General features: G+C 45.6%; 1 protein-coding gene across 1 annotated transcript; it reads left to right on the forward strand.

Moving 5' to 3' along the window:
• Positions 1-4: 4 nt before the first annotated feature.
• On the forward strand, positions 5-3371 carry LOC119442419 (protein KRTCAP2 homolog). The gene is made up of 5 exons (XM_037707292.2): positions 5-179; positions 352-506; positions 2436-2499; positions 2583-2649; positions 3206-3371. The coding sequence occupies exons 1-5, from the start codon at positions 176-178 to the stop codon at positions 3321-3323; spliced, it is 408 nt and encodes a 135-aa protein (XP_037563220.1). The 5' UTR covers positions 5-175; the 3' UTR covers positions 3324-3371.
• The last annotated feature ends 9381 nt before the right edge of the window (positions 3372-12752 follow it).

Consider the following 12752-nt stretch of genomic DNA (forward strand, 5'->3'; position numbering starts at 1 on the left):
AATCAAGCCTAGCCAATCCCAGCCTTCTGACGCCGGTTGAGTTGTTTTTTTGCCACCGTGTCATGCTGATTCGAGAAACTTCAAGTGGGAAAACTTGACAAAGGTTAATTTCAGACCTCAACCAGCCGCCTGAAGGGCTTCTGTTCAAACACAAGGAGGACGTTCAGGTCAAATAATGGGTCAGTCTTGTATACTTGCGCTCCAAAGTGATCTACGTGCCCCTTCAAATCTGATAACCAGAGTAGGGTGTGATAGCGCTTTTGCAATTCTTTTGTTATATGTGCAGATGGTTCGCCGTTCGTGGTCCTCTTGCCATTTGAATGCGCCTAATTTGTTACTTAACCTTTTCAGCGGTGTCTACGGGAACGTCAGCTGTGCTGTCATCGTGCCTCTTCATGTTGCTGTTCGCGGCGATGCAAATTTATAAAGCTCACCTGGCGTCGAGCCAACCGATGACCATCCTCGGCGGTTTCCTTGGATCTGTGCTGTTCATGCTCATTCTCACTGTATCCTTTTAGCACGCTTAAGCGTGGCTGCAGTGGTTTCGAGGTTTGCATTGAATAGTACTCAGAGTGACAGTATCATTTATTTATTTTGTATACCCTCGGGGTCAGATATATTACAGAGGGGTGTGGTTAAATCAGTACAAAGAAAACAAGAACAAAGGAGTAATAATGCAACAAATAAAAACCAACAGTAAAGTGGTACACAGGAAAGTGGCTGCGTTGTACAATATTAGGTAAATAATTCTTGAAATGATCATACTTTACTATGGTAGCAATGTGCGCATGAAGGCGATTCCGCTCCTGAGATGTGCGTAGTTGGAATGACTGAAGAAAAGCATTGGGTTTGCTTGACAGAATACCAATCATGTGACGATGATCTGACCGATATAAGTTCGTCACGAAGGAAAGGGTGGGTAAATATGTGGGGGAAAGGCAGAGACGAGAGATTTTGCGACGGTGGGCTAGTGATGGCAGGTCGAGATAAGATTTCATGTTACACTGGCAGTTCTGATATAGTTAGATAGGATGAAGCAGGTAGAGGTGTTCTGAAAATTTCTAAAGAGTGTACTAACAGTTCGTGACCAGGGTACCAGACTGCGGTGTATTCGACTTTTGAGCGAATTGATGTTAAATAAAGCAGACGCTTAAGTGTTGAAGACGCTTGTGAAAAGTTTCAGTGGATGTATCCCAGTATTCGTTTTGTGCAGTGGCGCACTGACGGAGGAGGGGGGGGGGGTCCAACCCCCCCACGGGACCAGCCCCACCAATCTAACGTGTACCCTCAGTGCTCTGTTCACATTGTCATTACAATTTAGGAGGTTGCCCGAGGTCAAAGTTTCCGGATTAACAAAAACACACTATCATTGTCTTGTATTTATTCATTCACTCTTAAATTCAAGGCAGGCCAACCGCGTGCTCGATGGCTTTGCGTTGAATTCGACTTATAATTATTAGGCATTTTATTTGCTGTTGAATTCCTCTGGCTAAAGCAAGGAAATTGCATGTTATGCAAAGTGCTTGCCCCCCCCCCCCCCCCACACACACACACGCACACACAAAATCCCCCCCCCCCCCCCCCCCCCTGCAGAGATCCTGGGTGCGCTACTGGTTTCGTGTTGTTATTTATGTAGATAATGTGAGTAGTCCAGGTGATGTCACTTTTTATGTGAACGCCAAGGTTCCGTAAGAATCCAGTGCTTCTAAAGGAATGTTATTAAGGTAGTAAGTTTCAAACTTGCGGCTGGATCTTCTTATGCGCATGAATTTACATTTGTTTATGTTCAGTTTCATGCACCATTTCTTTCACCAGTTAGCAGTTGCGTTAAGGTCGGTTTCAAGATTAGTTCTGTCATTACGTTGAGATAGTTCATGAAAAATTACGCACAGTCATCGGCGAATAGGTGTATGTGATATGACCTGCAGTTGGGAAAGCCGTTAATATAGATGAAGAGTACCAGGCCAAGCATGGAACCTTGTGGTATGCCAGAGTTCAGAGGCGTTAGTGGGGAGTTGATGTTGTTAGAAAAAATTGATTGGGAATGGTTTAGCAGAACCTAGTGAGAAGTTTCAAATTGAGGTTAAGTAAAAGTAATTTGAAAAATAATAATTTATGGCAAATCTTGTAAAGCACATTCGAAAAGTAAAAAAAAAAATGCTGTCTGCAAAGGAACCATGATCAGCGATGATGTTCAGTTTATACTTGAGCATTATGAGCTGAGTTTCACATGAATAGGTTTTCCAGAAGCCATGTTGTGAGTCTGAGAAAAATGAGCTGATCAGGTCTGTAAGGCCTTGAGAACCGATGATTAGTTATAAAAGAATCAGCAAGGACTCGCTAAACTTAGCTCAGGGTATTAGTATGCCTACATATTGAAGAAAAAAAGAACAAATTTTTTGCATACAATGCTGCCTTGACAGTTAAATATTTAGGCTGTTTCCAACATGGAAAACCACTTCTTCGGGAAGAACTTCCAGACAAAACTGATTCCTGAAGGTACGCAAGACGCTGCTTCAGCTATCTCTCTGTCGACAGTGCTGTAATCTTTGTAGCTCACACATGTATTCCTCTCCTGCCAGTGCTCATCTGCTTGGTGGTTGCCATGGTGGCATCTGGCTTGGTGCACAGGGTTTGTGTCACGACATGGTGAGTGTAAGCTATAATCCTCATCCCAATGCCACTCTAAGATAAAAACAATATCTAATGTCTTGTGTAAAGTTTGTAGCGCTTAGGAAAACGCCCCGCGGGTTTGTGTCAATAAATGTGAGAGTAGGAATAAGTTTAGTTATCAAACTGCCAAGAAAATATTTGATCTCTGTGTGGAGGACCATGTTGGTGTCGTGAGGGTGCATGTGACTGCTTACTTACGCAGTGTACAGCATTGTCCAACACCTGTGATACTTGGTGAAAAACATTGGGGTACTTTAAATGTCTGCCTGTCTGCTCTGGGTTTCTATGTCTCTTTATGCTTCTCATCGTCCCTCTTTTCAACTATGCCCTTTATTAGTTGTATGCTATGCTTAACACTGTAGACAGTACCTTTGGCCTGGAAATGAACTTAGTGCATAGATTGATATGGGACAGCAAAGTACTAGCAAAATGTATATGGTGACAAGACTGAATAGAAGCAGTGACAGAGCTTTTTCATAGGTCTTTGGAGAAATGTTTCTAATTTATTGCTATTATGAAACATATATTCCAGCCTCATCTTTTCACTTGTGGCCCTCTACTATATCTCAAGAATATCCATCAAGGTCCATGGAACTGGTGCAGCCCCGGTGACTGCGAATTCCCTCCCCAAAGGCAAGAAGGCCAAATAGCTCACCATGCTACCCGTGTGCAATAAACTCATGCTCACCCATTTCAAACTGTGTTGAGACCATTCTACCAATATTGCCCTTTGACAAAGTACTGGACTTGTTCCACATGCTGTCCTGGGCATACTACCCACAATTTAGACGCTTTCATCTTTGCCTTGCACGTAAGCTGTAATGAGTGACTGCTGCCTTGGCAAGAAAGGGATTTCCAGAGGGGTACGTATTGCGCTTCCCGTCGTTATAAAAAGGCAGGCGATTATTAGTACACGGTATGATAGAATGCACTAACTTTCGTTCTCACATCTGTGGTTGTATACCCTTGGAAAAACTAGGACGTGCGAGCATCGACCGCACGGCGTGCCGGCGCATAACGGCGACAGTATGCGCAAGCGCTCAAAGCAATCTCCAGTTCGAATGCCGTCTGCGACGCTGTTCGCTTCAGGAGTGCATCGCGCACCGCCTCAATAAGCAAGGTCTCGCAGCTACAGGTATTTGCAATGATCGCTTCTGCAAATTTTTTCTGACACGTGCTCATCAGCCTTCTTTCCTTTTTTTTTTTTTTTAAATCTTTAATCCGTGGTGCATAAAAAAAAAAAAAAAAAAAAAAAGAGGGGGGTGGGGAGCAGTAGCGCACCCAGGATCTCTGCCGGGGGGGTTGACAGTTTGCCTCGGTTTGCCAATACCATCTAAACAGCACTAATTTCAATTTCTTCACGGGAGATTGTCAAAAAATGCGCTTTTTGCGCAAGTTTGCGAGTGTGCAGACGATTGTGCGTCTTACATCTTAGTTGCACTACTCAAAAGCGCAAGGAAAGAAAAGGGGTTAAACAAAAGGAGCGGGGGGGGGGCTTAACTCGGCCCCAAGGGGGGGTGTTACAACCCCCGAACCCCCCCGGTCGGTGCGCCACTGGTGGAGTCCCCTCCACCAGTGCGCATTGCAGATGGCACATCTTAGAGGAATCTTTGGCTGGGGGGTTGCTACCTAAATACACGGGACAAAAGAACTCACTTTTTTTCTTCGGCAACCACTGCACGAAATTTGATGAGGTTTCTTGCATTAAAAAAAAAAAAAAAAGGAAAAGATCTAGTGACTGTTGGAAACGGATTTTTCATTTACGCCGTTAATTTTTAATAAATATTGTTAAAAATCGCAAATGTTCTCACATGAAACTATCAAGTTTACAACTGTAACTCGGCAATGAAAAACGATATCGCAATTCGTTAAATTGAATTGAATAGTACATCCAAAACGGCCAAATTGGATGTATTTACATGGCTCTCAAAATACACCACTAATATGTGAGTAGGACTTTGGCAAAATCTTTCTAAACATCATAACAAATTCACGTAAGACCTAATTGAATATATAAAGCTTGTCCGCTTTGGATGTTCTGACGGATGCAATTTACAAAACTGCGATGTCTATCCATGGTGCGTAGTTACAGATTTGTAAACTTCGTGCTTCTATTTTTTTCAAGCTTACCAAATTTCGGCAATTTTTCTAAAGACAGTAAAACCATAAATTAACATTTCGATTACAACAGTCTTTAAAATTTAACCTTTCCTCTCAAATGCACCAAATTTTGTTAAAATCGGCCCAGGGCTTATCTCAGAAAAGCGTTTCTATGTTTTACATGTATTTCAATAGGCGGCGTCGGAATTGGGCCGAGCTAAAGCTTCCGCTTAATGTACACCAATCTCCCACCGGCCTGTCGCAAACAGGACTGATCAGATAACTTTGGCAAAGGCGTGTGTCCTGGTGCGAACAGCATAGCAGACGATGCTCGCGTGTTCTGGTAAAAAAAAAAAAAAAAAAAAAAAAAAATGGAAGAGTGTATGCCTTCCAAACCGCGGCAACGGCAAACTGAATTACAAGTTACGGCGCACTTTGTTATGCAAGGATGGACGAGGCTGAACCCGTTAAATCGGGAGGCGACTCACGCCACCTAGCCGAGACTAGTAATATATTGTACTTAGTCGAGGGTAAAATTTTACTCTTGCCTGGATTTTAGCCACCAATCAGATAACTTCCGTTTGGTTATTCCTACCCGCGTAAAGTCTATTTGGCCTCCACTGTCAAAAAATCAGCCCCGTTGCTTTGAACTGCGGGGCGAAGCCCTTTACAGAAAAGTATCGGGTGTTCAGCCGTTTTCTCCTCCTCTCTACACGCACCGCATAACGTGTCTATATATCCCTTGGTACTTGACTCGGTACGTCTCAGTCTGCAATACTCCCGTCCTGGCTTCAAACAACAAAGAGTTTCCCCTAAAATTATCGTCGATATTTTCTTTGGAAATTTCCTGCTTGAAAGTTCTGTATGTTCCCAGTGCTGATTTCTTCTGCATCCCTATTTTCCACCAGACCCCTATCTGTTTCTTTAACCTTTTACTTAAGGTGGCGGTCCCACTCCGGCGGCACGAGCACCCCCATATAGCTCGCATATATGTTTTTCTTTGAATGGCAAGACTCGATGGAAAGGGGGCATGGGGCAAAGATGCACCCTCTTCATCAGATATGAATAAGGACGAAAATGAAAGCAGATGCCAAGGGTCAGTAGCGCACCCAGGATCTCTGCCAGGGGGGGGGTTGACAGTTTGCCAATACCATTTAAAGAGCGCTAATTTCACTTTCTTCGGGGGAAATTGTCAAAAATGCGCTTTTTGCGAGTGTGCAGACGATTGCGCGTCTTACATCTTAGTTGCAGTACTGAAATGCGTTAGGAAAGAAAAGGGGTTAAACAAAAGAGGGGGTTAAGTCGGCCTCAGGGGGGGGTTACAACCCCCGAATCACCCCCCGTCGGTGCGCCACTGCCAAGGGTTGATAATGTTTTGTGGCTTCGTTGGCACGCTTCCCGTTGCGACGCCACCAGAGAAGACCTACGTACACTCCACTGATTGTGCAACACTGCGCACCGCTCTTGGAGGCGCCGAGATTAGATTCGATTGCACTTTACTTGCATGAAGCACGTGCGGCGGGAATATGATTTCCAGCTTGACCAAAGCCGTAGCGCAAACGCAGGTCACGTTACAAGCGAGACAGCCTTTTTCGCAGTTTTATCGCGTTGTTCTTGCCGCTTCTTTATCTTCAAGCACGACAAGCTTATTGCTAATTTGCGCATGCTCAACCTATTAAACTGGCACCCAGCTCTGGTCGCAACAGGGAAATGATCAAATAGTGAGCGTAATTATACGAAGGCACAGGGGAGGATCCAGGGCAGCCTTCATGGGGGGTCCTCATCAAATGTCAAGAAAAAAGAAAAAGGGGGGGGGGGGGGGGGAGCTCGCTGCACGCTTAGCACTGTAAGCGCTAAAGTGCCGGCATTCTCAGCGGGGGCCCGGGCCCCCAGGGCACCCCTTCTGGATCTGCCAGTGCAACAATGGCTCCTGCTTTTCGTCGGAAATTCCGCGTGCGCTCCGACGTACGACTATATACACTGCCAAAAAGCGCACACCTGTCCAGCAGTCGAAGCGGCCATGCATCTTTCCGACTTGCTGTACGTCGTATATAGGCCGCCGAACGACAAGAAGCCCGCTTCACTCCTTTTTACGCGTGTGCGAAGAGCACTTAACACGCCGATCTTTTTGCGGATAGCGCACGCTGACTTAACGTCATTAAAATGCCCAGCGGAAAGTTCATCTTGCGCTTTGACCGATAATTCAGGCTGTCCGTACACAGCGCGTGCAGAGGCGGGAAACTATAGTTACAGCCGGAAGTGCAAACAAGTTCGAATATGTCGGCCGCATAAACATCGGAACATCTGCCGAGTAAACGATAAATTTGCATTTTTTTTTTGTTACTGAAATTTTCCGTATTGAAAGCACCTGGTGTTGTTAAGGAAATGGCACGGGTGAAACGTTCAACAGGAAACGGGATAAACCAATCCAGCAGGGGTGTGAGGATATCCGAAACTTTTGAATAACGATTCGAATAGTGTCCTGTTCGATTCGGTTTTCGAATCGATAAATCACTATTCCTAAACGCGAATACTTTTAGAATATTGAAAATCTTCAGCTGCATATAATTAAAGATAAAGGTGAAGCAAAAGCACGGTAAATTTTCGCCCCCGCGGGTATAGTATAGACATAAAACATGTAAACTTGCGTAGTGAAGCAGGCTACGTCACTTAGGTATAGTCATACTTTACAGGCTATACCGCGATCATTCGCACTCTCTGATGAGTGCATGCGAAGAAACTACTGTTTTCTCCTAATGCTCCATTTGGGCTTTAATACCTACTATGTAATGACAGAAACTTGCTAACTTTAAGAATACGAGGATGTGAACATCGTTTTATATTAATTGTGATAACAGCTTTGCATAATTCGAAAACTATTCGATTCGTTTCCCTTCTGGCACTATTTGATTCGTATTTGATTCGGTCTCAAAAATCACTATTCGCACACCCCTACAAACCAGTGGATAATCAACATCTTGTTAACATCCAGGTGTGATTCATTCGTCTATATCTCGTCATAACATCTAATTCGCGTCCTATGGGCTTCGTGCTCTGGTATGGGGGCGTTACCAATGATGATGATGATGATGATGATTTATTGGCATCCCCTTTGAAACGGGGCGGGGACGAATAGTCACCTACAGCCTGCTTGAGGTAATCAGGTGATCTACGCATGCTTTACATTCTAGCATTTTTGTATACATCTCCTTAATCTTTTTTTTTTCTCTTTCTCAAAACTTCTCCATCTATACCTTGTACCACTACCTATGCCTGTAACGGATCCGGTCGTATAAATCTCTTCCCTGCTTTTTTTTTTTCCCACCACTACTCTAAACGTCTCTTGCTTATCTTGACTGCTGACCTATTGATGCTTCCGTCCACTTTAAATCTAAGTGCTTCTGGAAGGTGCACGTTATATACCTACGGGTCAGGTCTCACTGGGGGAATACCTTCGCATTCCATTAGGATCTGCAAAGGGGTCTCCGGATTTTTATTTTGCTGCAGCAAATATACATGCCTCATCCTGTTGCGAATATTTGCTCTGGTATGCTCCTTGTCGCCGTGCGCTACCTGCCAGGTGAGTTGTGCACATTGCGTATGTTCTGCGCGCCGCGCGTACTTACGAGAACGGCAGCTGCTGCCGGCACTTTGCGGCTTCAGGGGAATGGAAAACACCAATCGCATTTCTTAGCATGGCGTAATTGTATCGCGTAATTATATTCGACGTGCCAACTCTATGCGCGCTAGCCGATTTGACAGCGTGTGCTAAAACGCGCTGCGTGGATTAGCTGGCAGATGAAGCAAGCTGACAGTGGCTGGTTCGGCGTCCCTAATATTGTCCTGCTGCGCTTAAATAGCCTATATTAAATGCTTCACACAGAACACGCTTGTGCGGGCTGGGGATCGTGACTCCTGAAAGCCGACGTACATTGCATTTTATATCTACAACGTGTGTTTCGAAACTGCACGAGGCGCATCAGTAGTATAGGATTAGTCGATAAACATTTGGTGTAATCGGTTTGCGCTCTATTGAGAATTACTATAGTTGAGAATGTCAGTTGAAGTCACTTTATAAAAATGAGGCAAATATATCTGGGAATGTTTTCTGCATTAAATTATATTGTTGGCGTTTTATTGCAAAAGTGTATCGTGTACGACAAACATGTTCGTTTGTCGGCAGCAGATGCGATAATGGTGAGAACAGCGTGTTATAAGTGCTAGCACAACACAAGCACGAAAAGGTAGCATATTTAAATTTTTTGTTATTACCACCTTCTTCACAGTGCCAATATAACCTGCAATATGACATGCTAAATGTGACAGGCGCCGTGTACAATGTATTAAATGCGTAGGTGTTGTCCATGAATACGGGGGGAGGGGGTGGGGGGGTTAGAAAAGTACCCAAGAAGTTTCGATGGGTAAACGGCGTCGCTATCGTAAACGAGGCAATACATTCTAGAGACGCTTACATGAGCGGCGCCCGTCAATGGCAATGCGTGAGCCGGACAGCTCTTATCCAGCGCTATAACCCGTAGAACATTGCCATGATAATGGGACAACTTCTGCATGTGGTAGCTTCACCTTAATTTGGTAGAACGTGGAACTGTGCCAAACGTTATCGCGAGGGCTCTAGCACTGGGTTAACTTTAGTGATACACCTTGATAACGACTCTCTCCCGAAGCACGTGCCCAAAGGTAATGCCACCGATATGGGCGCGAGCAGCTAAGAGTGCACCGGTTAGCCTGCCGGAAAGAGTCTGTGGCCCAAAGGCCTCCATTTTGCGGAACATATGCACGTTATCTTACTATATATGTCGTGGTGAGGTTAAGTTAGTATACGCTGATGAAACGATGAACATGTCTGTGCAAAGATTCCGGTGCTCGAAAATCCGACGTAACACCGCGCGTTGGTAATTCAAGAAATGTCGCAGTTTCGCCCGAAAGGCGAAGCATCGATCGCGATATCAAATTAACGGACAGCTACACGAAATAAAGATAGTAGTTTTATCGGCCGTATAAGCTTGTAAACTTAGGCTTACTACCTAAATTAACAAGCATGGTGTCAAACACGCACAAGCAAACATGAACATATCTAACTCGATGACCGCGGAAGTTCGCTGTCGAAACGCTGGAGTGAGGAAGCGCGACAGCAGCAGCGAGCGAATTAATCTTCGTGCTGCCTCTCGGATGAACGCGAACTAAGCCCCGAAAAAACAGCGCACGGTGGACTGTGTCCCCGTCGCAGATGGCTTTCCAGTTACAGCGGCCCGTGCGGGTGCGCGCGGCCGCCGGGGCCGCCCGGACTAGAACGCGCCCTCCCTCCCTACCCTTCCCCAGAGCCTTACGACCCAGGCTGCCCGAAGTAGAACCCCCCCCCCCCCCCCCCCCCTCCGGAGCCTTGCGCGCGACCGAGGACGGCGCGCTCTCTTCTCACTTTCCTTGTGTGCGCCGCGATCGCCGGCTCACCCTCGCAAGCTTTCACTCGCAGCTGCAGCATAGGGCGCGCGGCGACGATTTTATCGCCCTTGGACTTTATACAAACCTCACGGCGGCGGCAGAAATACGCCTTGAGTGTCCATATAATTGCTATGGCAGAAAACTCATTATACGTTTGGAAAGCGCCCCGCCCTTATGTAAAGATAATCGAGGACAGTCGACCTGTTTCTCTTTTGGATGTCGTCTGCAACCCGTGGAAAGAGAGCCGCGTGCATACGCTGCTGTGGAAAGACAAATCTATATGTTATTTCCTGTTGACAAGGTAGCCATTTTTCTCCCAGCTTTTGCGATCGTCGGCTACCGGAAGCAGAGGGAACGTTTGTCGCTTCCGTTTAGGCGAACCGCTAAGGAAGGGAAGGTGTGCCCCGAAAAACCGCGTGCTGTGTGGTCACGTGGTGCATGTCCCCGACACCGATAAAGGTTATTGTGCTCTAAAGCTGTACTAGGCGCCATGGTGGCACCAAACTGCGGCTGCTGCGACCGAGTGCCAGGTTGGAAAGCATAGCTGACAATTTAGACCGACCCTTGTGGCGTCCCTCTGTCACCGAGATCCATCTTCTTTGACGTAATGTCCCCGAATCTAAGGTGTGCTGAGCGATGGCCAAGAAAGGACTTTAACCACTTATATAGTTTTCTGCGTCATCCCAGTTCAGAAATGACTTCAAGTATTGCTCTATGCTTAATTTTGTCAAAAGCTTTTTCGACATCCAACCCCAAGAGAGCTCTATAGTGTGCTTTGGACTGGCTAAGAGCAATTTATGTTTGATTAACAACATGGCATCTTGTGTGGACAAGCCTGGTCTGAAACCAATCAGATTATACGGTAGGATGTCATTGTCCTCCACATATTTCGTTAACCTGTTCAATATGACATGCTCCCTTGTCTTCCCTAGACATGATGTTAACGAAATTGGCCTGAGGTTATCCAAGTTGAATTGTTTGCCCGGCTTTGGTATTAAGATAGTACAGGCCGTCCTCCATTCTTATGGATAAACCCCATTCTTCCATAATTCATTAATGTATGTGGTCAGATATTTTATGGAGTCGTCGTCCAAATTCTTAAGCAATCTGTTAGAGATGCCATCCGGGCCCGATGCTGACCTACTATTTAAATCATACAATGCCGTGCGTACCTCACTTTCCTTGAATTCCTGATCCATAAGGTAGCATTCTGCCCCTAAGTAATCGGGGTAACTTACTTCCTGATCCGCTGTCCTGAGAGGCGAGTATTTAGCTGCCAGTCGCTGCATTATGCTCTCTGCGCTTGCAGTCTGACTTTCCTGGTGTACCAGCTTCGCCACTGCCGTACGTCTATTCGATTTAGTACCTTTTTCATTGAGCAGATGCCTGAGCAGATTCCAATTGCCTCCACGTTTTATCCTTCCATCTATAGAGTTACACACCTCATTCCACTGTTGTTTCTGCAAATATCGGGCGTGCTCCTCGATATCCCTATTGAACTGAGCAATTCGCTTCCCAAGTCTTCTGTTCAAGTGGTGTGATTTCCATCTTTGTAAAATCGATTGCTTAGCTTCGATCAAATGCGCCAATCTACTGTCCATTTGTGTGACGTCTTCCTCAGTTTCTATAGCCTTAGTTGCCACATTCAAGTCGTCCCTAAGCTGAGCTACCCACTCTGGTGGTGTGATTTGCCCCTGTCCTTCTTTTTCCGCTCTGTCCTTTCCGATTTTTCTAAATTGATCGCAGTCTATATAAGTGAAATGCTTTACCTCCACCCCCGTCGTTTCCACCATTATGTGTAGTATGTAATGGTCGTTCCCCAGATCCGCCCCAGAGTTGATCCAGTCTGCCCTGGGTAAGTTAGAAGTGAAGGTTAAGTCCGGTGTAGTATCCCTACACGTGGAAGTGCCACACCTAGTAGGAAAGGCTGGGTCTGTGATAAGAGAGAGGCCTAAATCCGTGGCAAGATTCCAGATTCCTTCCCCTTTCTTTGTACTCCAGTGGTAACCCCAAGATTGGTGTGGGGCGTTTAAGTCCCCGCCTATTATGAGGGGTGCATTTTTGGCTACCCCCATGGCCTTATTAAATATTGTATTGAAGCTCTGTCTCATCTCGCTGGGACTGCTATATATGTTGAGGCAGAACAAGCTTTGCGCTTTACCTCTGTGCCTTTTTAGGACCATTTCTATCAATATATATATATATATATATATATATATATTCAATTTTGTACAGATAACTGGTAATAAAATTAACAAAAGAATTGGTTACAATAGCACATAGACCTGCAAGTTTGCTTTCCAGTCGTGCTTTAAGTGGGTCCTTACGCTGTGCCTCGGCCTGTACAGCTCGCCCTTGACCGACTGTGTTCGCAAACCTTCTGCGCTGCTCATTATGCGAGAACAGAATTGTTGTTTCCGGCTGCAGTGCCCTCAGCTTGTTGCTGCTGCTGCTCAGTGAGGTCGCAATATTTTTTCGACAATGAAAGCGAAGGGACCTTGCGGCAGGTGCTGACTTCC

This window comes from Dermacentor silvarum, chromosome 2 (assembly GCF_013339745.2).
Source record: "Dermacentor silvarum isolate Dsil-2018 chromosome 2, BIME_Dsil_1.4, whole genome shotgun sequence".
NCBI lineage: Eukaryota > Metazoa > Arthropoda > Arachnida > Ixodida > Ixodidae > Dermacentor > Dermacentor silvarum.